Source organism: Camelina sativa, chromosome 18 (genome assembly GCF_030686135.1).
Source record: "Camelina sativa cultivar CO46 ecotype springtype chromosome 18, ASM3068613v1".
Lineage (NCBI taxonomy): Eukaryota > Viridiplantae > Streptophyta > Magnoliopsida > Brassicales > Brassicaceae > Camelina > Camelina sativa.
Genome location: NC_141897.1, coordinates 4,760,287 through 4,784,036, shown reverse-complemented (window position 1 = coordinate 4,784,036; position 23,750 = coordinate 4,760,287). Strand labels below are relative to the sequence as shown.

At 35.0% G+C, this 23,750-nt stretch overlaps 1 protein-coding gene and 1 long non-coding RNA gene across 2 annotated transcripts; one reads left to right on the top strand and one right to left on the bottom strand.

The window, feature by feature from the left end:
* Positions 1-7,709: 7,709 nt before the first annotated feature.
* LOC104760583 (photosynthetic NDH subunit of subcomplex B 5, chloroplastic) lies at positions 7,710-9,510 on the bottom strand. Its single transcript, XM_010483528.3, has 5 exons — positions 9,157-9,510; positions 9,018-9,081; positions 8,858-8,920; positions 8,714-8,772; positions 7,710-8,118 (listed from the first exon to the last, which is right to left on the bottom strand). Exons 1-5 carry the CDS (start codon positions 9,370-9,372, stop codon positions 7,888-7,890), a joined length of 633 nt encoding a protein of 210 aa, XP_010481830.2. The 5' UTR covers positions 9,373-9,510; the 3' UTR covers positions 7,710-7,887.
* Positions 9,511-15,731: 6,221 nt separating this feature from the next.
* LOC109130408 (uncharacterized) lies at positions 15,732-19,437 on the top strand. Its single transcript, XR_002036374.2, has 2 exons — positions 15,732-16,538; positions 19,152-19,437. It is a non-coding gene; the product is annotated as an uncharacterized LOC109130408 (long non-coding RNA).
* Positions 19,438-23,750: the final 4,313 nt, after the last annotated feature.

Genomic DNA, 23,750 nt, shown 5'->3' with positions numbered 1-23,750 from the left:
CCGAGATGCGGTTTGGGAACGGTTAACACGAATTGGTCTAACCAGGAACTCCCCTTGGTTTTTAATTGGTGACTTCAATGAATTAAAAGGTAATCACGAAAAGCGTGGGGGGAAACTGCGTCCTGCTTCTTCATTTGTGTCTTTTAATACAATGATTCGAAATTGTGGATTACTTGAGTTTCCAGCTATTGGGGATAGCCTTTCTTGGCGGGATTGGCGGGACAAAAAGCCGATCAGGTGTCGGCTTGATAGGGCCTAAGCCAACGAGGAGTGGCATGATATGTTTTGTAACTCTTTTACGGAATATCTGATGATGGTTGCGTTGGATCACAAACCGGTTTTAGCTGTTCTTGATGATAAAGTATGACGAGACAAGAGTGTATTCCGTTTTGACAGCCGATGTTTGGACAAAGAGGGTCTTTTTGGTGCTATTGCTTCCGGCTGGGGGTCGGCGGTAGGTTCATCAATGGGTAGTGTAGTGGATAAGATAATAACTTGTCGTACGTCTATTTCACGGTGGAGGAAGGAACAGAAGCCTTATGGTCGGGAAACAATTGAAGACTTAAAAATAAGATTGGCGGCAGCTCAAGAAAATGACGCAAGCACCGTTGAGGAGATTGCGGCGTTGACTTGGAGGTTGAGGGAAGCATATCGGGATGAGGAGGTTTATTGGTTTCAGAAGAGCAGGAGTCGCTGGATGAAACTTGGTGATCAAAATACAAGCTATTTTCATGCCCAGACAAAGCAACGACGGGCTAAAAATCGGATTATTGGTCTCCATGATGAGGCTGGTAATTGGTCGACTGAGGAGGCTACTATCCAGAATATTGAGGTATCTTATTTCGAGGGTTTATTTACATCTTCAGATCCATCCGGTTTTGACGAGGCCTTAGGTGAGGTTCGTTCTGTGATTACTGGGGACATAAATGATCTCCTTACTCAAGAAGTTACTGAAATAGAGGTCAAGGAGGTGTTGTTCATGATGTCTCCGGACAAGGCTCTAGGTCCGGATGGGATGACTGCTTTGTTTTATAAAAAGGCGTGGGGGACGGTTAAGGCAGATTTGATACTCTTGGTTAACTCTTTTTTACAGGAGGGGGTTTTTGACAAGCGGTTGAATATGACGAATATTTGTCTTATTCCTAAGGTGGATAAGCCAACTAGGATGACAGAATTGAGACTCATTAGTCTGTGCAATGTGGGATATAAGATTATTTCGAAGGTTTTGTGCCAGAGGTTGCGCACTTTTCTACCTTCTCTGGTCTCGGAGACGCAGTCAGCCTTCGTAGAAGGACGGTTGATCTCTGATAATATTTTGATTACTCAAGAGATGTTCCATGGTACGAACTAACCCTTCATGTAAAGGGAAGTTCATGGCTATCAAAACATACATGAGTAAAGCATATGATCCGGTGGAGTGGCCTTTCATAGAACATTTATTGCAGAAGTTCGGTTTCTGTGAGAAATGGATTACCTGGGTTATGTGGTGTGTGTCGTCTGTTCAATATAAAGTATTACTTAATGGTCAACAACATGGTTCCATTGTTCCCCGTCGGGGCCTTCGCCAGGGGGACCCTTTATCACCTTATCTTTTTATTCTCTGCATTGAGGTGCTTATTGCCAATTTCCATAAGGCGGAGGAGGCTAAGCTTATTACAGGAATTAAAGTCTCGACGGATTGTCCGGCAATCTCCCATTTATTGTTTGCGGATGACAGTCTTTTTTCTGTCGTGCTTCGAAGGATCAGTGTGAGGTTATCCTAGGGCTTCTTAAGCAATATGAGTGGGTCTCAGGACAACAAATTAATTTTCAGAAATCATCTATTCAATTTGGTCACACGGTGGATGCCACCCTTCGGGAGGAGCTTAAAGAGGTTCTCGGGATCACGACACTTGGTGGTATGAGCTCATACTTAGGGATTCCAGAAAGTTTGGGCGGCTCTAAAACGAAAATCTTTTCCTTTGTCCAGGAAAGATTACAAGCGCGAGCTGGCGGGTGGCCGGCTCGACTTTTGACCAAAGGTGGGAAAGAGGTGATGATTCAGTCGGTGGCCACAGCTGTCCCTACCTTTGTGATGTCTTGTTTTCGGCTTCCGAAAATGGTCACGCGGAAGTTAACTAGTGCAATTTCCAATTTTGTGGTGGAGCCCATCGGGGGAGTCGCGGGGGTTACAGTGGATGGCTTGGGATAAATTATGTCTTAGTAAGCTGGATGGGGGACTGGGATTCCGTTGTTTGGATGACTGTAATATTGCGTTGTTGGCTAAGCAACTTTAGCGGTTGATTACAGTACCGAACTCTCTATTCGCTCGAGTTTTTAAAGGTCGTTACTATAGGCATTCAGATCCTTTGGATCCAATAAAGTCTTACTCACCATCTTATGGTTGGCGGAGTATGGTTTCTGCTCGCTCTCTGGTTCATAAAGGACTCATTAAACGGGTAGGATCCGGTGATTCGATTTCAGTTTGGAATGATCCCTGGATCCCTGCCCAATCCCCGAGACCAGCTTTAAGCAATGGGTTGATTTTAGACCCTATGCTTCCAGTCAAATCTTTCGTTGACAGGAACACCAATTTCTGGAACATGGCTCAGCTCACGACCACTTTTATTCCGGAAGATGTTGCTATCATTTCGGCCTTACCTATTGGACGGTCGGATTTGCCATGTTGGGCTGGCATTTCACAAAGACAGGTAAATATACGGTCAAATCTTGGTACAACATTTTACAACAACATAGGGTGTCCAACTCAGGTGGGAAAGACATTGGTCCTCATATTACACCATTACATGCCTTCATTTGGACCATTAAGTGTCCTCCTAAAGTTCGTCATTTTATGTGGTAAGCGATTACCGGGTGTGTGGCAGTCTCATTTAACCTCCGGAAGCGCGGGTTGGGTTGTGATACTCATTGTGTGCTCTGTGGAGCTCCGGAGGAGACTATTAATCATGTTTTGTTTGAGTGTCCGCCAACACGTCAGGTGTGGGCCTTATCTCAGTTTCCGACACGATCAGGAATTTTCCCTTCGGAGTTGGTCTATACTAATATGGATTTTCTTTTTTGGCGGTTTTCGGAGACACCTACTCTAGAGATTTATCCCTGGCTTTTGTGGTATCTATGGAAGGCACGAAATGATAAAATTTTCAGTAACTTGGATCCAAACCCAGAAGCAATTTTGAGGGTAGCAAAGGATGAGTTAAAGGCTTGGTTTTTGGCACAATTAGAGGAGGTGGCTGAGCCTACATCTTTGGTCCCAAGGATATTTTCTGGAGGTGGTAGAGGCTTTTTCAGGGATAGGGATCACAGTGGTTTCTTATGCTTTCTAGATGGCTCTTGGAAAGCGACAGGTCCATTTGCAGGCCGAGGTTGGTTTTGTTTTCCTCCTTTGTGTGGGGGGGGGGGGCTCCCACTATGGGAGCAGCTAATCTCCGACGTAGTCTCTCCCCACTACATGCAGAGGTCGAAGCCCTCCTTTGGGCGATGCGTTGCATTGCATGATTTGAGCGGATAATCAGGATATTGTGTTCCTTACCGACTGCTCTGACTTAGTGAAGATGGTGTCTTCACCCTCAGAGTGCCAGCGTTCAAGACTTATTTGGAGAACATTCAGGAAGATAAAGAGGAGTTCACATCCTTCTCGCTGATCCTCATTTCTCGCACGCAGAATGGTATAGCGGATAATCTGGCACGGCGAATTCGTTCTGAGTCGCATCTTATTACCTTTGTAAACAATGTTCCGTCTCATTAGCTTTAAGTCAATCTGGTTTGCTGTTGACAAAAAAAAAACAAAAAATAAATCCATGAATTTTTTTCTAAACCTAAAAATTTAATCTCCAGCTCTATCAATCTCTTCCATCGATATTTGTATCTTCTTAAACTATAAGAAACAATAGGCCCTAAGTAACACATAACGTTTTTGATCATTTAGTTACTCGCTTACCATCATAAACAACCGAATTCATGTGAGATGAGATATGTCACTAATTTATATAGATAAGACATTTTTAACATATCGAATATTATTTAGTTTTATATTACATATGATTTTTCTTTATAACAAACTTAATGATAGTTTTTTTCTATAAGCATAATGTCATTTAGTTAAAAAATGGTAGCGTGATTGGACAAACAGGTCCAGTCCAAAATCACCTCCAAACTGATAACATGTCCTTAGATTTCTTTTAAAAGGTTGAAAAGTTAAAACAATGCGTGCATTCCATTGCTTACGAAAAAAAAAACTAAAATCAAAGTGGAACGATTTGTAATCCTCTTTGGTCATCCTCTTACCATGCATGACTCGTCTCGGTTTCAAAGTCATTCCTAACTCAATACATTTAGGATTTGTATACACGGAGATACTTCTTTAAAAATCGTTTTGGTAAGTCAACTAGTCATTGTTTTCTTAATTGTTACTTTAGGGTCACTACTTTTAAGTATTAAAGAATGACTGGTGTCTATATTGTTCGCCCTAATATTTCTCTCCCAGACATTATTATCGAAGTGTCGCGGCCACCATTTCTCTCCGACGCTGATAGGGCTCCGGTTTGCCGGCGTCGAATGCTCTCACTTTCGTCGATTCTCTGCTGCTTTCTGCTCTCCCTTCTTTCCTCTTTCAAATCTTTTTTTCCCTTTTATTTTCTTCTTATGAATTTTTTGCAATCCCCGACCAACATCCCAGATCCAGACGATGAAGACCTGCCTCTGCTCTTATATTGAAGGATGTGGTGTCCAGCGAACCCCATCCTCAACTTTTCTCGCCCAGGCCTACCGTCAAAGGTTTCAAAGTCCCTACACCTCCCAATTTCTCGATCCGGTGTGTGCTCCGCCTCTGAAGAACCCCTTTCAGCTACATCATCCGATCTTTCGTTTGAGTGGTTGCTTTACGGAATATCTCCCAGAGCTGCGTCTTGCCCCCGATTTTGGACTCTCATCTCCCAGACGTGTCACCTCGAGAGTTTGGTAGACCCAATGGTTTTGCCAAATCCTCAAAGGACCAGGTTCTATCTATCTAACTCCTTGTTATCCTATAGACTGTTATTAGCTTGTTTGGTCATACTCGATGTTCGAAGACTGCATCAGAGAACCCAATTAGCTAGTGTGTCTTGGATATACAATGAGTATATTAGAACTATGGCGACTGCTCAACTTACAACATTGTCTGTTGGCCCCCATATCTGGAATTACCACGTTTGATTTAATTCCCTACATTCACACCCCTTCCTGAAGCGCGGGCTATTTGTCTTTGGAAGAGGACAAATAGCCTGCGCTTCAGGAAGGGGTGTGAATGTAGGGAATTAAATCAAACGTGGTAATTCCAGATATGGGGGCCAACAGACAATGTTGTAAGTTGAGCAGTCGCCAACAGACAATGTTGTAACGTATACTAATGATACAAATATTTTTCTAGTTTTGTTTTCATCGTTGAAATCTCATCCGCAATATGAATTGGCTCTCCCGACGCATCATATTCAATGGGTTAATAAGACAACATAGTTTATCACAGTGGCAGATCCACACTGTAAGTAGGTGGGACACGTGCCCCACACTGATTATATGTTTTATTTAGTAAATATGTACAATAAGTATCTTTTGGATCAGTTGGTAATAGTGATTAGCCCTGTTTTAAAAATCCCCATTTAGCACCGATTACGCTCCGTAAAATCACTAGGCCCACCCTCTCTGCCTCGATTAATGACTAATTCCCGCCTACCATCGATTATCCAATTATGCATGTCTAGTCCGATTATTTTCCGTTTAATTTTGTGTATACCAATTTTTTTAGAACCAAATAAAAATCAAACATAAATATTTTTGTTATTTAGGCATTTAAATTAAGAGATTATGATGTTTTACAATAACTAATATATAACTTTTAACAAAAATCAGAAAATTTTCTTTTAAAATGATGTTTTATGTGTTTACCATAATTTTAAAGACAATACTATAGTTTTATATTTTATTTGATATTTTCTTTTTAACATAAACAAAAATATACATATATTTAGTACAATATATTTTTATTTTATTGTTAATTTAATAAAATAACCCTAAAACTAGTCTCCGATTAATCCCCGTTTAATCTCCGATTTTCTCGCTAGGCGTTAGGCCCACTTCGACCGTCCGACTAGCGCCAAGCGATTTCTAAAACAAGGGTGATTAGTAATTTGAAAGGCAGGTTTGGAGTTCGATGCCTCCCTTATACCATTTTTTAATCTTTTTGTAGCATATTTTTATCATATGCATTAAATTTTTAATCTTTTTGTAGCATATTTTTATCATATGCATTAAAGGTTAAATATATTATTAATATGTGCTCCAGGTTCAAAACCTTCCTAAATCCGCCACTGGTTTATCAACATATATATCAGAACCACAAAGAAAAATATCTCCGATAATTATGGTTGAAATGAAATGAAAAAAAAAAATACATTCTATTTTAGTTACATAATTACATGGTTTTTGACTATAGATCTTAGATAAGAGATGCATGAATTGATATATTTTAATACTATTTCTAATATATTTAAGAAATGCAAAAATATACAAAAATGTCCTTTTTAAAAGTAAAGCATATAACAAATTAGTTTTGTTGTTTAGGTAAAAAAAATGTCCATAATTAAAGAATCTGCACAACTGATTTTGGAATGAATGTGTTTATATCTTTATAAACGATCCCTACTACACAAATTAACGTGATTTAGTGGATTCGAACTCGAATAGGAAATATGGAGCCAAATGGACTTAATCACTAGTCTAAAAATACAATCTATTTTTTTTAGAAGATTGACTTTTAATAAATTGTGTATAACTATATGTTTTTACTTTTTAGCCGTAAAGGCACATATGTGATATATTAAAAATAATGTAGTTAGACTTATTTTCGGATTTAAAAAAATCTTGTCACTAGAGAATAAAATTGATATAGTAGTATTTGAATCCTAATATTATATGTGTTTTTCATTATTTCATCCTTTTTGTAAGAAATCCATATTTGTTTACTTTTATTAGCCGTATTTGTTTCTGGCATGTGGGCAATCTTAATATGTTGAAGTGGACTCGCATGTGATGAAGCAAGGACATGAAATTGTTCATCTTCTTCCTTTTTTTTTGCTAAGAACGTTAATATCATTAATATGAAATGTAGAGGTATTACAAAAGCTTTACCTAAAGTAGAGTAATCCTGGCAAAAAAAAAAAAGATAAAAACAAGATTACACTAAGTATGGTTAAGATAAGGGTGTCACCGAATCCATTGGATCATGAGATTTCTCCAACGCTTTCTATTCCTTCTTGCTGTGATGGTGTTCCGCACTTCACGGTCGATGATTTTGAAAATGAGCAGAGGCGTAATGAACTGTGAGTTGTGAAGAGCATTGTTTATTTTGTCCTCTTTTTCTTCGTTTCTATTTTTGTGGTTTTCTGTTTTTTTTTTTTGTTTTGCTTACCGTGAGATTTTACAAAATATAAATTGCGACAGCCTGATTGTAATTCACCACCAAAACACTCAAGATCACACACTTTTACACTACATGGTACTTATCTAAATAAGCATGTAACGTTACGTTGTGATGTTTTGTTAGATAGGTTGAGACTTTATGAAACAAATCACTCTCAACTTCATCCTACAAAGGATATCCCGGATATGGTTGGTTAGTTTGTTGGGACTAGGTTTAATATAAGAGACATCTTTTAAAATCTAATACAAATATGAACTAAATAAAAAATAGGTTCTCTAACTTATAAAAGTGGAAATACAAGAACAAGACCGTCAAGAGGTATTCATTACTAATGAACAATCTATATTATACACAGCAACCGGTTCATTCAGCAATTTATAAACAGTTTCACCATCAAAAGTTATGAGTATAATGAGATTATAGAACCCATATTCTTATCTTGTGGCGATATCGTCTTTCTCGACGGTGAAATCCCATACATCACCATACTTGTCATTGAAGTCCCAGATGTTCATTGTGTTGTAGTCATTGATGAGCTTGTCACGAGCTCCTCTCTCCAATTTGTATATCTGAGGCTCGAAGTTGTGTGGCTGGTCGGGTTTATCCATCTCTATTATACAAAACACTACCGTGAACAACGCTGCACCTATGAACAAGTACTCACCCTGCAACACACACACACATACACAAACACTTGTGATTCTTTTTCTCATCCAGTCTCTAATTCGTTTTACGTAAAAACAGAAGCGGTAAAACTAGTAACAATCTGTTTGAGATCGGCATATAAAAATCCAGCTCTCTAACCAACTTCCGACATTTATAATATAGTATCAGTCCTAGCTAGCCTTATGTTAATTGTAACAAAGAAGCTTGATGAAAAAGATAGAACTGGTTACAAGACTCTCATATAGAGGCTTTACTTCAGTTTAAGTTGGTTCTACGCTTAACACTTGGTTCAACTAAACCAAACACCCGAACACTCTAATATTCCAACTCAAGATGAGCTAAAAACCGAAGAGAGACTCATCTTGCTATTAAAAAAAGTTCCAATCCTAGGCTAGTTATTGCCTCATAGGATACTATATATATATATATAGGTTATATAGCTAGGACATGAGCAGCTGAAACGTGTTAAGGTTGACACAACAGTGTTCGAAGCAACTCGAGTTTCGTAGTCTTTAAGCTCAAAATAACGAAGAGTATCTGATTGAAGTAATGATATAATATTGTAAGTAAGCAAAGCAAAGGATTTGAAGTTACCGGAGCATCAAAATACATCCCTGCAGCTATAGCAGGAAGAAACATCCAAGAGATTAAACCTGAAGATATAACAAACAAAACCCGCGAGTTTCGATCTGTCTGTGATTCGTAATAAGCACTAAAAAGCGGGTTAAAAGTGAATACCTTGAAACCCATTGGTTTGATCCACAGCAGCAATATCATCTGCTATTGCTCCCCAAAATGTTCCTAATACAACATTTCCAAGAAGATTCAGTTAAACAAAACCATAGAAACCCAAAACAACAGCAAGAAGAAGAAACTTGAAAACTACAATATTTTATACCCTTTTCAACTTCTCCTTCATAGTAAGTATGAGCTCCATCGTAATATCCATACTTGAAATCCTCCTGTAATAATATTACCAAACCAAATCAGAAACAAGTTTCACCAATTCTTGAATTCAAATCAAGATAATCTTTTACCATTTCAATGCTGTTAATCTCGAACTGACCAATCGGGTCTTCGTTAATGTCTGGTTCAATCTGTGACAATCCTGCAGCTGAGACAAGCTTAGCTAACCTCAATCTCCGACCGCATTTTACAACATTTACGGTGGTCTGATCAGGAACCTTAACTCCGAGTTTCGAATCTATGATCTTTGGGATCGATTTAGGAGAAAGAATCGTGACCGTTGCCATTTTTTTTTTTCTTCTTTGCTTTATCTTCTTCTCTCTGTTTATTGCTCTGTCTCAGAGTTTTGGAGCCATAGACTTAAAAAAAAAAATTCGTTAACGAAAGAGATTACTGGTTACTGTCTGTTATATTACCAAATGACTGACAAGTCCAAAAGCGCCACGTAGAATGCAATAAGACTATTGAAACAGGCCCAATTCAATTAACAATATATGTTAGGCCACTTTGGATCCTCGGTCCAAATTTTATGTGACAAATCGCTTAATTATAAAATTCAACAAATGTTTTTCATATAGTTTAACCATATCTGTGAAATTACTAGAATTAAACCCGCGGTACACCGCTAGACGATTTTTTAAATGATTCATATTAGAAGATTTGTATTAGAGAATGGTTAGTATTTAAGAATTAACATGATAAAATATTGAACTTGATATTTGGTTTTTAAACGTTGGTTTTAACTAGCAAGAAAATATTTAACCCGTTTAAGAAAATATTTACCTATAAACTGCAAAAAAAAATATTCTATTTATATATACAATTATGTTAAAAGTTTACTTTTATATTATTATTTAAAGTATATGATTTAAACCTTTTTATTTTTAGATTTAACTCGTACTATATATGTAACTAAGTATTGATATTACATATATGTTCAAAAAAATTCTTTCAGAATCTTAATAATTGTAAAAATCATATACATAATTTGAAACGAACAACATATAATTAAAAGGTATATTTTCAATTCAAATCTAGTTCACTAAAGTTACCTACATAGATTTCATATAAATTTAAACTATGAAATGTTGCAACAAACATATATGAAAAAAAAAAATTTGTCAAACATATGAAAAAACCTTCTTGTATTTATGAGATTTTCAACAATATATATTGTTAATTTAAATATATTATACGTTGCTCCCATAATCTCTTATCTTTAAGATCATTCTTCCCTTCACTGTCTTTTTTGCACTGTCTTCCTTTCCTTTCATTGTACTCTCATATGTCACGAATGAGTTATTGAAAGATGGCTAAACTGAAAACAAAAATTCATTCGTAAAACCGTGTAGAGTTCACGACATAGAGAGTGAAAGTTAGACTTAAGGCAGAATGCTTACGGAAGAATCTCATCTTCAATAGTACCCCAATTTTCATGACCACTCCTTCACGTTGTAGATCACTTACTAACATCTTCAAGTAACAAATAAAAAAACACAAAATATTAGAAGTTACCCAATCAAAATAGTGAACAAAACAAAAAGAAAGCTTACCCACGATATGTCCCGCTATGACGCTCATAATTCTTTTGTGGTCATTCAACACGCTTTAATTGACCACGCCTCCTCTATGAATACCGCCACCACGGTATTCACCAACATACCCACCACGTCCTACGTCATCAGTGTGGTGGGTATGAGTGTGGATCCTCCTAGATTTATGGCTGAATAAATCTTTACAAAACTAATTACTTAATTAACGTGAAAACATTAGGATATGGAATATTCTCATTATTAGATCTTTATTCGAGATTGCAAATCACGATTGATAGCAAGATTTTTGTAAGCAATTAATATTTATTTTTTTTAACTCTAGAAAATATCCCTATAAACGTGATTTTTGTTATCATCATAACTAAAAAATTAGTTACCATATTTATCAGATTTAAATTACTTCCGATTTTAATGTATTTTTGGTGATCAAAATCGTTAAATCAATTTTCATATTTTAGTTTAAATTTTCTTAACTAAAAATTAAATATCAATGGCATTGGATGTAAATAGTTCTCAACTCCAAGACTTCTTTGTCAAAAATGCTGTGAAAATGTTAATATAGATTTCATGTTAAACATTTTTTTTTGGGGTCAATTAATTATGGGCGAATTTGCCTCATAGCCAAAACTAAAAAAGAGTAACAAAGAAAATAGCCCAATAATGAACAAAATTAAGTGAGTTGAAACAATCCTTCTTTTTTTTTATAATAATATCAATTCACTAGTGGTCTCATACCCACTAACATCCTAGCAACAATCAACATCAGCAGATAACAAAACAATTCCATAAATCCAACATGAATTCCAACAATAACAATCCAATAACCAACAATGCAATAAACCAAAAACCAACAATGAAATAACTAAGTTCTAACATCCTACAATGTTCAATCAACTGAACACTAGCAACCTAACGATAGCACAATCAATCAAGCCTTTAGAATATTCTCCTCCTCATCACCTTGATTCCACGATCACACTTTACCTTTATCTGCACATCACAAACAACAATTGAGATGCGTAAGTATTATCATAAATACTTAGTGAGGTCGTCCTCCCATCTACTAGGTTATACATACAAGCAACTGAGACCCTCAGGTTTAAGCAAGCAAACAAACACAAACAATACATCAAACCAGAAAAACAAGTCTCGGATGAGACTGGTGTCGACCGACGCTAACTCGGTGTCGATCGACGCTGGCACAGAGTGGTGTCGACCGACACTATCTCGGTGTCGATCGATGCTGAGTGGTGTCGACCGACACCACATTGGTGTCGACTGACACTGCCTCTGCAGAAGCAAACTGCACGAACACGAACGACGAACCTCCGTTTCAAATCATCTCAAAACCGTCCCAAACTCACCCAAATGCCTCAGGAACCTATGGGAAACCCGAAAACAACAAACCCAAGCAAGCAAACACCACAAATAGACAAAGAACAGCCAAACAAAAGAGATCTCAGGCTTAGATCAACCATGGTCAAGCACTCACCTCTTTTACAGGAAGATTGGAATGAGAAACGGTGGAACCAACGCCTTAGGAAGCTACTCCTTCGTTCCCAATAACAGCTCTCCCTTCCACAGCCACAGATCTCTCCACACACACCAAGAACAAGACAAAAATCTCTCAAGAACACTCTCAACGCTCTCCAACACTTTCTCTCCTTTTTCTCTCTTCTCTCACTCAACGGCGACAAAACAAGACAACCTAAAACCCTTAATTCGTCGCTTCTCCTCTTATATAATTGGTTTAGGGGTTTCCAATTGAACCAAACTGAACCAAACAGCAACTAAAACAAACCAATCAAAATTGGAAATGATGGTGTCGATCGACACTCAGACCACAAATATAATTTCTGGTTCGCGGATGTTACATGAGTAACCATTGGCAAAGGTAAAAAAACGACAAGAAAGGGGTAAGGTAGAGAACACGCACACAGTCACCAAAGAGTGTTGGTGTAGAAGATTTTTATTTTATTTATTAATTTGAATAAATAGATTATACCCTTTATATTTTCTTTTAATATATCTTTTCAACAAAATTATTAAAATTTTGAAATTTATCATAAAAAGTTATATATATTTTTTTTGTGCTCGACATAACTTGAAATTTTTAAAAACGGATGTTGAAAATCTTACATGATGAATAATGTTTATAATAAGAATATGTTATACTAAGAGTATACATATATCTGATCTATAAGATTTAAATTAAAAGCGGTATAAATAAATTTTGAATGTAAAAATATAACTTAAATCGAATTAACCTTATAATAAAGAAAAAATATTATATCCTAAGGGATACAACATATGCTATACAAACAACAGTGTTAAACGTTAACCGTAAGGATATAAAACATAGAGAACTCAAACGACCATATTAAACGCACAAAAAAAAAATTATACCCTAAGGGATACAACATAGATAACCCAAACGAAAATGTTTATGTATTTTTAAGTATAATTGATCTATGTAAGTATGCAATGTTAATAATTGGAATTTGAAAAATATATATATATTTTAAATGGAATAGAGTGTTGTTGTGTTCTACATATGTCAAAGTGGTATTAATAAATTTTGAATGTGAAAATAATGTGTATTTTAAATGAAATGTTAAAGAAAAAATATATAATAAATGAAATTTTGAAATAGTATAGAAAAAATAAAATGGTATAGAACATAGATATAACTCAAATCGCGAAATAAACTCACAATAAAGAAAAATGCTATACCCTAAGGGATACAACATAAGCAACCCAATCAACCGGAAAAGATAAAAGATAGATAACTCAAACGACCGAATTAAACGCAAAACAAAAAACGTTATACTCTAAGAGATACAACATATGCAACCCACATAGATAGCTCAAACCGAATTAAACGCACAACAAAGAAAAAGCACTATACCCTAAGGGACATAAAATAGGCAACCCAAACAACTATGTTAAACACTAACCGTATATGTCCTACATATAATATATAATATATAAATTGTTTATGTATTTCTAATTATAGTTTGAATTAATGTATGTATGCAATGTAAATAATTTGAAACTTGAGAAATATACTTTTAAAAATGGAATAGATTGTTGTTGTGTTCTCTATATTACAAATATATTTTTTATTTTAGTTAGTGTATAAATTATATTTTTCGTCTTAATATCTTTAAATCATAGTAAACATAAAAAAAAATCTATAGTTTGTTCAAAGAAAAATTATTGCAAAATATGAAAAAGTAAAGAAAAAGGGAAAAAAATGAGAGCAAATGAGAGATGGCAGAAATATGTAAAGCATATAGAAAGAAGAATACATACGTAGACAAAAAAGTAGGGGCAACTGGCAACTGTTAATCATGTAGTGTGGTAAGTCTGGGCGTAAAATCTGAATCCGAAAATCCGTACCATATCCGAACCAAAGTAAGCGGATCAAACCGAACCAATATTAAGGAAATAACCGATTGGTTCTTGGCTTTCATTATTTTGGATATCAGATATTATCGATCCGAACCGATAACCAATAAATATCCAAATATAACCAAACATATAAGAAATAGTATGATATTCCGTTAAATATGCCTCATATCTTTTATGTATTTATATGGTTCTATGAGAACCTTGTCATTTACTTAATTTCTATTTTTTTTTTAAATACTCCATTAGTATGGTTATTTGGGTACAATAAGATTAAAAAGTATTCGAATAAAACATTTTCCAATAAATTTTAGTTTAATTTTGGTTATCGATAATCATCTCCGAACCGATCCAAAATCGGAATTATCCGAATCGAAACCGAAACAAATTTTATAAATACCCGAATGGATGTTAGAGTCAATATCCAAAAAATCTGAAATCCAAAAAATCCGAACCGAATCCGATCTGATATCCGAACGCCCAGACCTATAGTGGGGATAGAATTGTCATTAATAAATATTATATAGAGTATATGATTTTTAGAGTGGCTAGACAGTGAATTATAATTTTTTTGTTGGTCATTTTTGCGGATTTCCCATTATAAAGATTAATGGTTTTGTACGTCTCTAGACGCCTAAACAGCATGTTTTAAGTACATGAGAAGAGATCTGGTTGGCTTTGCTGTGTTCGGTTTAGTCGTCGTAATAACAAGGACATGTCACTTCATTAATTTAGGGGACAAGACAATAATAACATAAGAATCATACCCCCAACTATAACTAATAAAGGTTGAAGTGGTTGGAACGTAAGCAAACATTCAATGCTTTGCTCTTTCTTTGATTGAGGGGTACTAAGTCATGGTGTTTTAGGCTGCAATATAATACTTTGATATTACTGATGAGTAGAATATCATTTTCTCTCAACTACTTGGGCACCCAAATTTATATACGCAACAAGTTTAAATTAAAGATTTGGAGTTTAGATGGATAGACTACCACCAACATTTTTGGATCTGGAAACTAGAATAACAAATTAGTCGGCCATAAATTCAAATAATAATATTTTAAATTTGGGATTATATATTGCGGTTAGGTACTACTAGTTATCCACTGATCTTCTTAGTTTTCTTAATTAATCCCATTGAATACATTAACTTACTTTGCATATAAGACAAAAGAAATTTGTAATTCATGTGACACACACACGCATAACACAAAAGTCCCCGAGCTATATAAAGAAAGCAAATCAAGTGTTAGTTTCTTGAGGATTTAAGAAGGACAAAAAAAGTGTTAACTGCAAAGGTGTGAAACTCGCTTGTGCAAGTAATCTCATTTTAGTTTTTTTTCATTAATTATTATCATTATGACATATTATTAAAATACATTATACATTCAAAGCTTTCAGTTGAATTTTAAAAAACTTAACAACATCTATAAAACGTATATAAATCATCCAAACTAGTGTCTAAGAGCATCTCCACGGGTATTCTCATAGGTACTTATGTATTTGGTCCCAAAACAATATTATAAAACCCAATTATGGATCCATGAAGCCGAGAATCATTGCTGTGGAAAGCAATTTCAGCAACGGTTTAAGAAGGCTATGTGGCGTCCTGTGGTAGGTGGGAGCGAAAATATAAACGGTTTTTTTATTTCTTTCCCATTTTTTCTCTCTTTCTTCCTGACTGTCTCTCTCTCTTCTCTCTCGCATGCGAACGGCGATTAAAGATGCGATTCATCCCGAATCGGAAAAATCAATGGATTCACGTCGAATCCTTTGATTTTACTGGCTTAAAATGGAGGATTGTTGGTCACCCGGAGGCGATGGCTTTCAGATCGGCGTAACCGTAAGAGTTGACGGTTCGGTTCTCACGGAAAACGACGGCGGAGGATTCTTCTGGTGGCCTACAGGGAACGACGAGGTCCACTGGCTAACGAGTCGGAGATTGAAGGTTCGTCTTCTCCTTTCCGATTTATTGCATGTATTTGGAATTAGTCTTCTCCTTTCTGATTTAGGGTTTCAGATTAATTGATTGATTGTTAGATTGGTAAATGTTTTCTTTCGATTTGACTTATTAGGCGTAGATTATGAGATTAGTTTGATGTTCAATTGATTTTGAGATTTGTTTGGTGGGTTATCGGGTTCAGGTTTTAATTGTCTGATAGTTTGATATTTGGTAAATGTTTTGAGATTTGTCTGATAGTTTGATGTTCAATTGTCTGATAGTTTTTTTAAGAATTAGTAGATTTTTATGTTATTGTTATCTTATGTTTGTCTGTTTTGTTATAGATTGTAGAGTGAACCCATGTGTTGTTCTTATTAGGAATAGAATGTTTTAGTTTTATGTTTTGTATAAGTAATTATGTGATTAATATTGACTCTTTTGCAATGTTTTTTGCGAGGTTATCATCAACTGTATATAGCGGTTAAATGGTGAAGATTGGTTTAGGTGAAGTGGAGACAACGGTTGGATTCTCTTACTTGAAAAGGTATGGTATTCTAGCTTTAATTTGTTGTTGTTAGGTTTTGTTTGAGTTTGTGTTTGGTTTGAATGTGTAGCTTATTTACATTCTTGAAGTGTTATGTTTGTCTTTGTGTTATAGAATGTGAGCTATGTATTTAGTAGTAGAGTTTGGTTCGGTGTGTTATTGTATTTGATGCTGAGAATGTTTGATGTTTTGTAAATATAATTGTGTGAAAGGTATGGTCTTATAGCTTACATAAGTGATGAACCGTGTGTTGTTTTCTTATTTGCTCAAGGGTTTAAAATTTTTCAAAAACCGTTTGTCAATCTCAAATTTCCTCATGGGTTGTTTTCTTGTTTGATCAAGTGTTTGAGTTCGATTTTGGGTTTTAAATTTCCTCAAGTGATGTTGTCTTATTTGATCAATTGTTTGAGTTTGAGTTTGTGTGTAAAATTTTCATAACAATGCATATGATTGTTTTTGATTTAAGTATTGACTTTAAACATCAACTTTTTGAAAACTTTTACCCATAGAGATTTACTGAAAAGGTGTTTCAACATGTTTACACATAGAGATATACTGGAAAGTATATCTCTTTTGTACTAAAACACTCATTAGTCTTTAGCTCAATAACCTAAAGTTTTAAACCTAAACTAACCTTGAGCTCAATATAACCCATAAATGTTAAACACTAACCCAAACTCTTAACATTTTCTCTTCAAACCCTTTTCGCAAAATAGCAACTTTCAGTAACACAAGCTATGGATCCTAAAAAGACTCCAGCGGTTCTGATAATCATATTCCTCCAAATTCCACCCAATCCTCTCAGTCTATTCAGTTTAGCAATCCATTCTCTTCTCAGCATGTCCACTTTAGCCCAAATTTCTCTTCTCAGCCTGTTAACTTTAGCCCTAGATTCTCTTCTCAGCCTATTAACTTAACCATGGGATCTGAGTCTGAAGACTGTATCGAGGTTACGGCGGATGAGAATGAAGAAGACGGAGGCAGAGGAAGTAGGAAGCGGTGGAGTCCGGAGGAGGATGTCAAACTCATAAGCGCCTGGTTAAACACCAGCAAAAATCCGATTTTCAGTAACGAACAACGGATAGACAGTTTATGGAAGAGGGTTGCAGAGTATTACAAAGCAAATGATGGATCAACTGCTTCTAACGCAAGAGGGGCTTCACAATGTAAAGCAAGGTGAAACAAGATAAACCACCAAGTTAACAAGTTTGTTGGGTGTTACGCACAACCGAGTGGAAGAAGGAAGAGTGGAGAATCTGAAGATGATGTGTTGAGCATGGCGTATGAGCTGTACAAGAATGACATTAAGAAGCCTTTCACTTTAGGACACTGCTGGAGGGAACTGAAGCCTAAGCTGCATGGAAACAGGAGCGGGTACGCGGAAGCGGAAGCGTTTGGAAGCGGAGAAGCAATTTGTTTTTAAAAATTAGGAAGCGGGTACGCATTAGAAGCATTTAATATTATAATAGAAAATAATATATATATTATAATATATCTCCATTATTTAAATGATTAGATGCTGTTACAGAGCTATTTAGTGAACTACCAAAAACAATATTACTTAGGAATTTTGTTTAAGTCTTCACACAATAATTTATTAATTCCATATAGAGGATATATATATTCAGTTACAATAATGTTTCAAGAAATTGTCTAGGTCTGTTGGCAAGTTCTCATGTTTTAAAGCCATGATGGCATGGGTTTGAGCCCTATAGTTCCTCTTTTTGACATTTTTTTGGTTTTAGTTAATGAAGGGTAAAATGATAATTCTACTATCATCTTCATCCTAAGACCTGCGATTCTTTTGTAACCCTAGCCGCCGCCATTATTGTATTTTGCTTAGTTAGTTATGGTTTTAACTCATTTTACAGATAGATTTGTCGAATTTGTGGAAGATGTAACATAAAACATTATTTCTTTCACATGAAATTAAAAGGTCGAGTTTTCAATAATGTGATATGGTCGTTGACGCTTTCGATCTACAATAGTAACGCTTCTAACTCGGGATCGTCGCTTCCAACACATTTCCAAATGCCTCAATTCTAGAATCGCGATTCCAAGGCGATTCCGAGCGATTCCGGTTCCAATTCCGGAGCGAGAAACGCAAGGTCACGGGCGATTTCGTGCTTCGTAGACTGAAGCATGGTCAGAAATGTATCACTGAAGAATGTAGCCATAAGCGTACTAAGCTTGCTTCAGAAGGAGGATACTCAGCTAGTTCGACCAGTGATGGAGCTGTGATGAGGCCTCCAGGGGTTAAAGCTTCCAAGAGAAAAGGGAAGAAACCGAAAGTTAGTGGTGAAGTGGATGATGGTTTTGTGGGAAATTTAGAAAAGATCATTGCAATGAAGGATCAAACAAGCCGCTAAAGAGTGGCAGGGCAAAATGAGATTGCTAGACAGCTTGCTTAACAAGACTGAACTAACACCCGCAAAAGTCCTACTTAGGGACAAACTTGTTGATCAAATGTTGATAAGCATTTAGGTTTTGATTCTATTCATTTGTCATGTTGTCAATATTGTTTCTCTTGGTTGTTTTTATGCTTTGTGTTTAACTCTTGTTCTGATCATAAGTTTTGTTGTGTTTAACTCTACTTGTCTTCTTTTGTTTCAGGTTTTGGGTGCAAATGATGTAGATGTCTCGTTGGCACATGAAGGGAAACATGTTGGAAGTCAACCGAATGGTTTTTTTAACCCGTGAATGGGTGTTGTTTTTATTACCATTCACGGGTCTATCTTTCGTCTCGGCTATTGGTTTTTGCTAGGAGTATCACAACTTGTCCAACCCTTGATTGGGTTTTGAGTTGTTGTCTTTATGTATTGTAACCCGTGAATGGGTTTTGTTTGTTTGTAAAATTTATATAAGGTCTATATATTGAGCAATGTTATGTACAACTTCATTTGCTTGTTCATCCGCAACTTCTCATTTGTTTTCTACTTTTTTTTTTACTTCGAAACCCATTTTTTATTGCACATTATCCTTAAAACAAGAATCTAGCAATAGAGTATTGCTTGTTCATCCGCTTCTTCTTCTTCTGTTTTCAGTTATCATTGTTTCTTCTTATCATCTTCCCATTACCATTACCAAATCAACACACCCATTACCATTACCAAATCAACAAACCCATTACCATTACCAAATCAACAAACCCATTACCATTACCAAATAAACAAATTTCCATAATCCTTACAACAAAAAACCCAAACATCCCATAAGCCTCAAAACAAATCCAATTGTAAAATCATGTCTAATTGGAGTTCTGATCAAGAAGTTGATGAAATGGTAGAGGAGGAAGTTGATAGTATAGTAGAGGAGATTCAATAAAACTACACTCAAAAGGAAGTACCACCAGCTCAAATATTTGGAAGAGTGCACATTAATAGAGACCGCGAAGAAGGCCACAATCGGTTATGGAATGATTATTTTGGTGAGAATCCGACTTACACTCCTGCCATGTTCCGCCATCGCTTTAGAATGAACAAACCATTGTTCGAACGCATTGTCAGTACTATTGAGAATGGAGTCCCCTACTTCAGACAAAGACGAGATGCTACTAGAAGGCTTGGTCTTTCTGCACTTCAAAAATGTATGGCAGCTATCCGTATGATGGCATACGGATGTTCGGCATATGCGGTGGATGAATATTTACGATTGGCTGAAACAACCGCCCATAAATGCCTAGAAAAATTTGTAGACGAAGTTATATATCTTTTTGGAGACGAGTATCTCAGAAGACCTACAGCGGAAGACCTCCAACGATTACTAAATATTGGAGAACATCGCGGTTTCCCCAGAATGGTCAGGAGCATAGATTGTATGCATTGGGAGTGGAAGAATTGTCCCACAGCATGGAAATGACTATATTCACGTGGATCTGGAAAACCCTCAATCGTACTAGAGGCTGTGGCATCGCAAGATTTATGGATTTGGCACGCTTATTTTGGACCACCAGGTACGTTAAATGATATAAATGTTTTGGACTGGTCACCGGTGTTTGATGATATCCTAGAAGGACGAGCTCCAAGAGTTACATACGTTGTCAATGGACGGCAATAAAAAATGGCGTACTACCTCACTGACGGTATCTATCCGAAATGGGCAACTTTCATCTAATCAATTACACTACCACATGGCCGAAAAGCTAAACTCTTTGCTCAATGTCAAGAAGCATGCCAAAAAGATGTAGAGCGTGCATTTGGAGTCTTGCAAGATCGATTTGCAATCGTTAAGAATCTCACACGTTTTTGGGATAAAGGAAAAATAGGGAAAAGAATGAGAGCATGTATCATATTGAATAACATGATAGTGGAAGACGAACGACATGACTACAATTTCTAAAATCCATCAGAGTTCTATCATGGAGAAGGAAGCGGAACTTCGAATGTTGATTTATCATTTTCTTTAGATAAGCCAACAAATCTAACTAATTTGATGGACATTCGAAATGACATTCATGATATACAAATGCATGATCGTTTGAAAAAAGATTTGATTGAGCATATCAGACAAAAATTTGGTGCAACCCATCAATAAATCTTCTTCCGCATTTTGTATAATATGTTTAATATTTTTTATTTTAAATATATGTTTAATATTCCAAAATTTGTATAATTTTATTGTTTTCTTTTTTATGTAAATATTATTATTTAAATGATTAAGCAACCTAAGTGAGTTTTTCTAGTGGATGGATAATTTTGTTTAACTTTTTAAGTGAGTTGCTTTAATTAGTTTAATATTAATTATATAATTAATTAAGATTTGAGCAACCCAAGTGGGTTATTTGAGTGGAGATGGTCTAATGGTTACAAAAAAAAATTAAATATTTTTAATTTCATGAAAATCATCACTAAACTCATCTTTTTATATAATTAATTATTATCTATAGAAAATTTAAATTATAATTTGCTTAAATTATAATTTAATTAATTATTTGTTTGTATAATTAAAGGTGCAGAAAAATCATAACTGTTTTTGGAACATACAACATAGTTTGCTACCTAAATATATATACTACATGTTTTTAATTTATTTAAAGAAGAAAAGAGTTGCGAGTGGTAGAATGGTCTCTTCCAACTTCCAAAATTAATTTCTCAACGTAATTGCTTCGTTTGGTAGGAATTTCTTCGTTAAGCAATTAGAAACAGTTATATGTTGTAAACATATATTTTGGATTACCTACCACACAAACTCTCCCCAAATTGTGTGTTGACACAAACCAAATGATGAAATGAATACAAAACGTATTACGAACGCATAAAAGATTCACACGCATGGATACATATTGACTTGTGTAAGATAATCTCACTTAATAATAGTAAGTACACATGCATGAAACGCTAGTTTAATTTCGGTTATAGTATGAGTTAATGACACACAATTTCTTCTTTTTTTGACAATGGCACAAAGTTTTCTTGAAAATTATTTTAGAAAAATTTAACGTTTTACCAAGCCACGGGAAAAAATCATGAGCAGTGGTTGTAGAATGTTTCATAAAAACATGAAAACTAGTCAATAGAAAGTCAAATAGGAATCAATCGTAAATGAAAAATCAAATGTTGGCTCTATTATTATTTTTTTTTTGAACAAACGGGTGTTATCATTCATTAAAGAATTAAAAAAAAATAATACAAGATAGATATGATAGTTTAAAGAATACCATAAAAGAGGCTTCCAAAATTTTAAAACATCAAAGCAATAAAGATAGATAGGAACAATAAATATTAGGAGCTTGAGAACTATGTACCAAAGAATTGATAGCGTTTCTTGAACCTGTGAGAGCATATCTATGCATCCTCCATGAGCAGGTCAAGGGAAAAGAGAATAGTCATTGTCTTGAAATAAAGACTGAGTTACCAAAGAATGGACAAAATTGATACTCTCGGAAGAGCTTTGCCAAAGGATCAAGTACGGTTGGTATTGTTCTGAAAACCGGCCATTACAATAGTGATTACGATTATGTGTTTGGGTGAGGGTAACTTGAAGAGGTTGCGGTAACCGCTACTTTTTGAGCTGAGGTCATAATTTCTTCTCTTTCATTTTGGAGGAGATATTATGACCTCTAATATCCGCCAAAATACCATTGAATTGTCATCCCAACTTTATCCAGCTTTCTTTATATGGCCCATTCATTTCTATAAATTGTATGTCAATTTGATACAATCCGACTAACCAACCAAAACGTAATATATAATGGGGTTGGTTTTCGGATCCCCTAAGATATGGTTGATTTCAAATTGATAAATATGCTAAAAACTAGATTATTGTATTTTTCGATAAAATAGTATGTATGGTCTAAAACAGATTAATATTTTTAAAATTGATAAAATGAGTTGAATATTTAGAAGGTAGTGTGAATGAAGAATGCCTATATTCTATTAAATTGATATTTTTTGCACAAAATTTGGTTTTCAAGTATTAGTGTAGATGAATAGCTGGTTTAGCTAAATTATTAGTGTTAATGAATATGTTGTAAAACTCTGCTCGGATCAAACTTTAGAATAACCACATACCATAAAAAAAAATGAAGACGAAGAAGAATTAGATCGAATACATGAATTGAAAACTTTTTTTTTTTGTCAAACATGAATTGAAAACTTTTTTTGTCAAACATGAATTGAAAACTATGAATACAAAAAAATTAAGTACACACAATATTTATTCAGTTTAATAGAATTTACAAAACTATTCCCAATCAAAATTTTCATGGAATCTATTAAGTAAAAAAAAAATCAATAACAAGAATCTTTTTACCTCTTACCCAAAATTAAAAATGATACAAAAGTTTTTTTTTGGACAAAAAAATGATACAAAAGTATTAACTGAATTACATGAATGAATATGCACATGAATTTTTACTCTCACACTCACTTTGTGATATTTTATTCTCTTAATGGGTCTTCCAATATGCTAATCTCAGAATAAATTCCATTTTTATTAAGTCACTTTTTTGTTTTGTTTCTAATTTTTTATGCAACTTCCTTATCATTTAGCAATTTGTTTAATTAAATTCTCGTATTCTTAATTTCTTGTTATGTGGTTTTTGACTCCTTAAATTTTTATTATGTTACATTCATATTTTTCAGAAACATTTTTTTTTCTTCTTCTTTACTTACTATTAAAGAAATTTTATTGTATAAAACTTTGTTTTCAAGGTTAGTTATTAATATGATTACTACAAATGTTAAATCTATTAATAAGTGTTTGACACTTTTG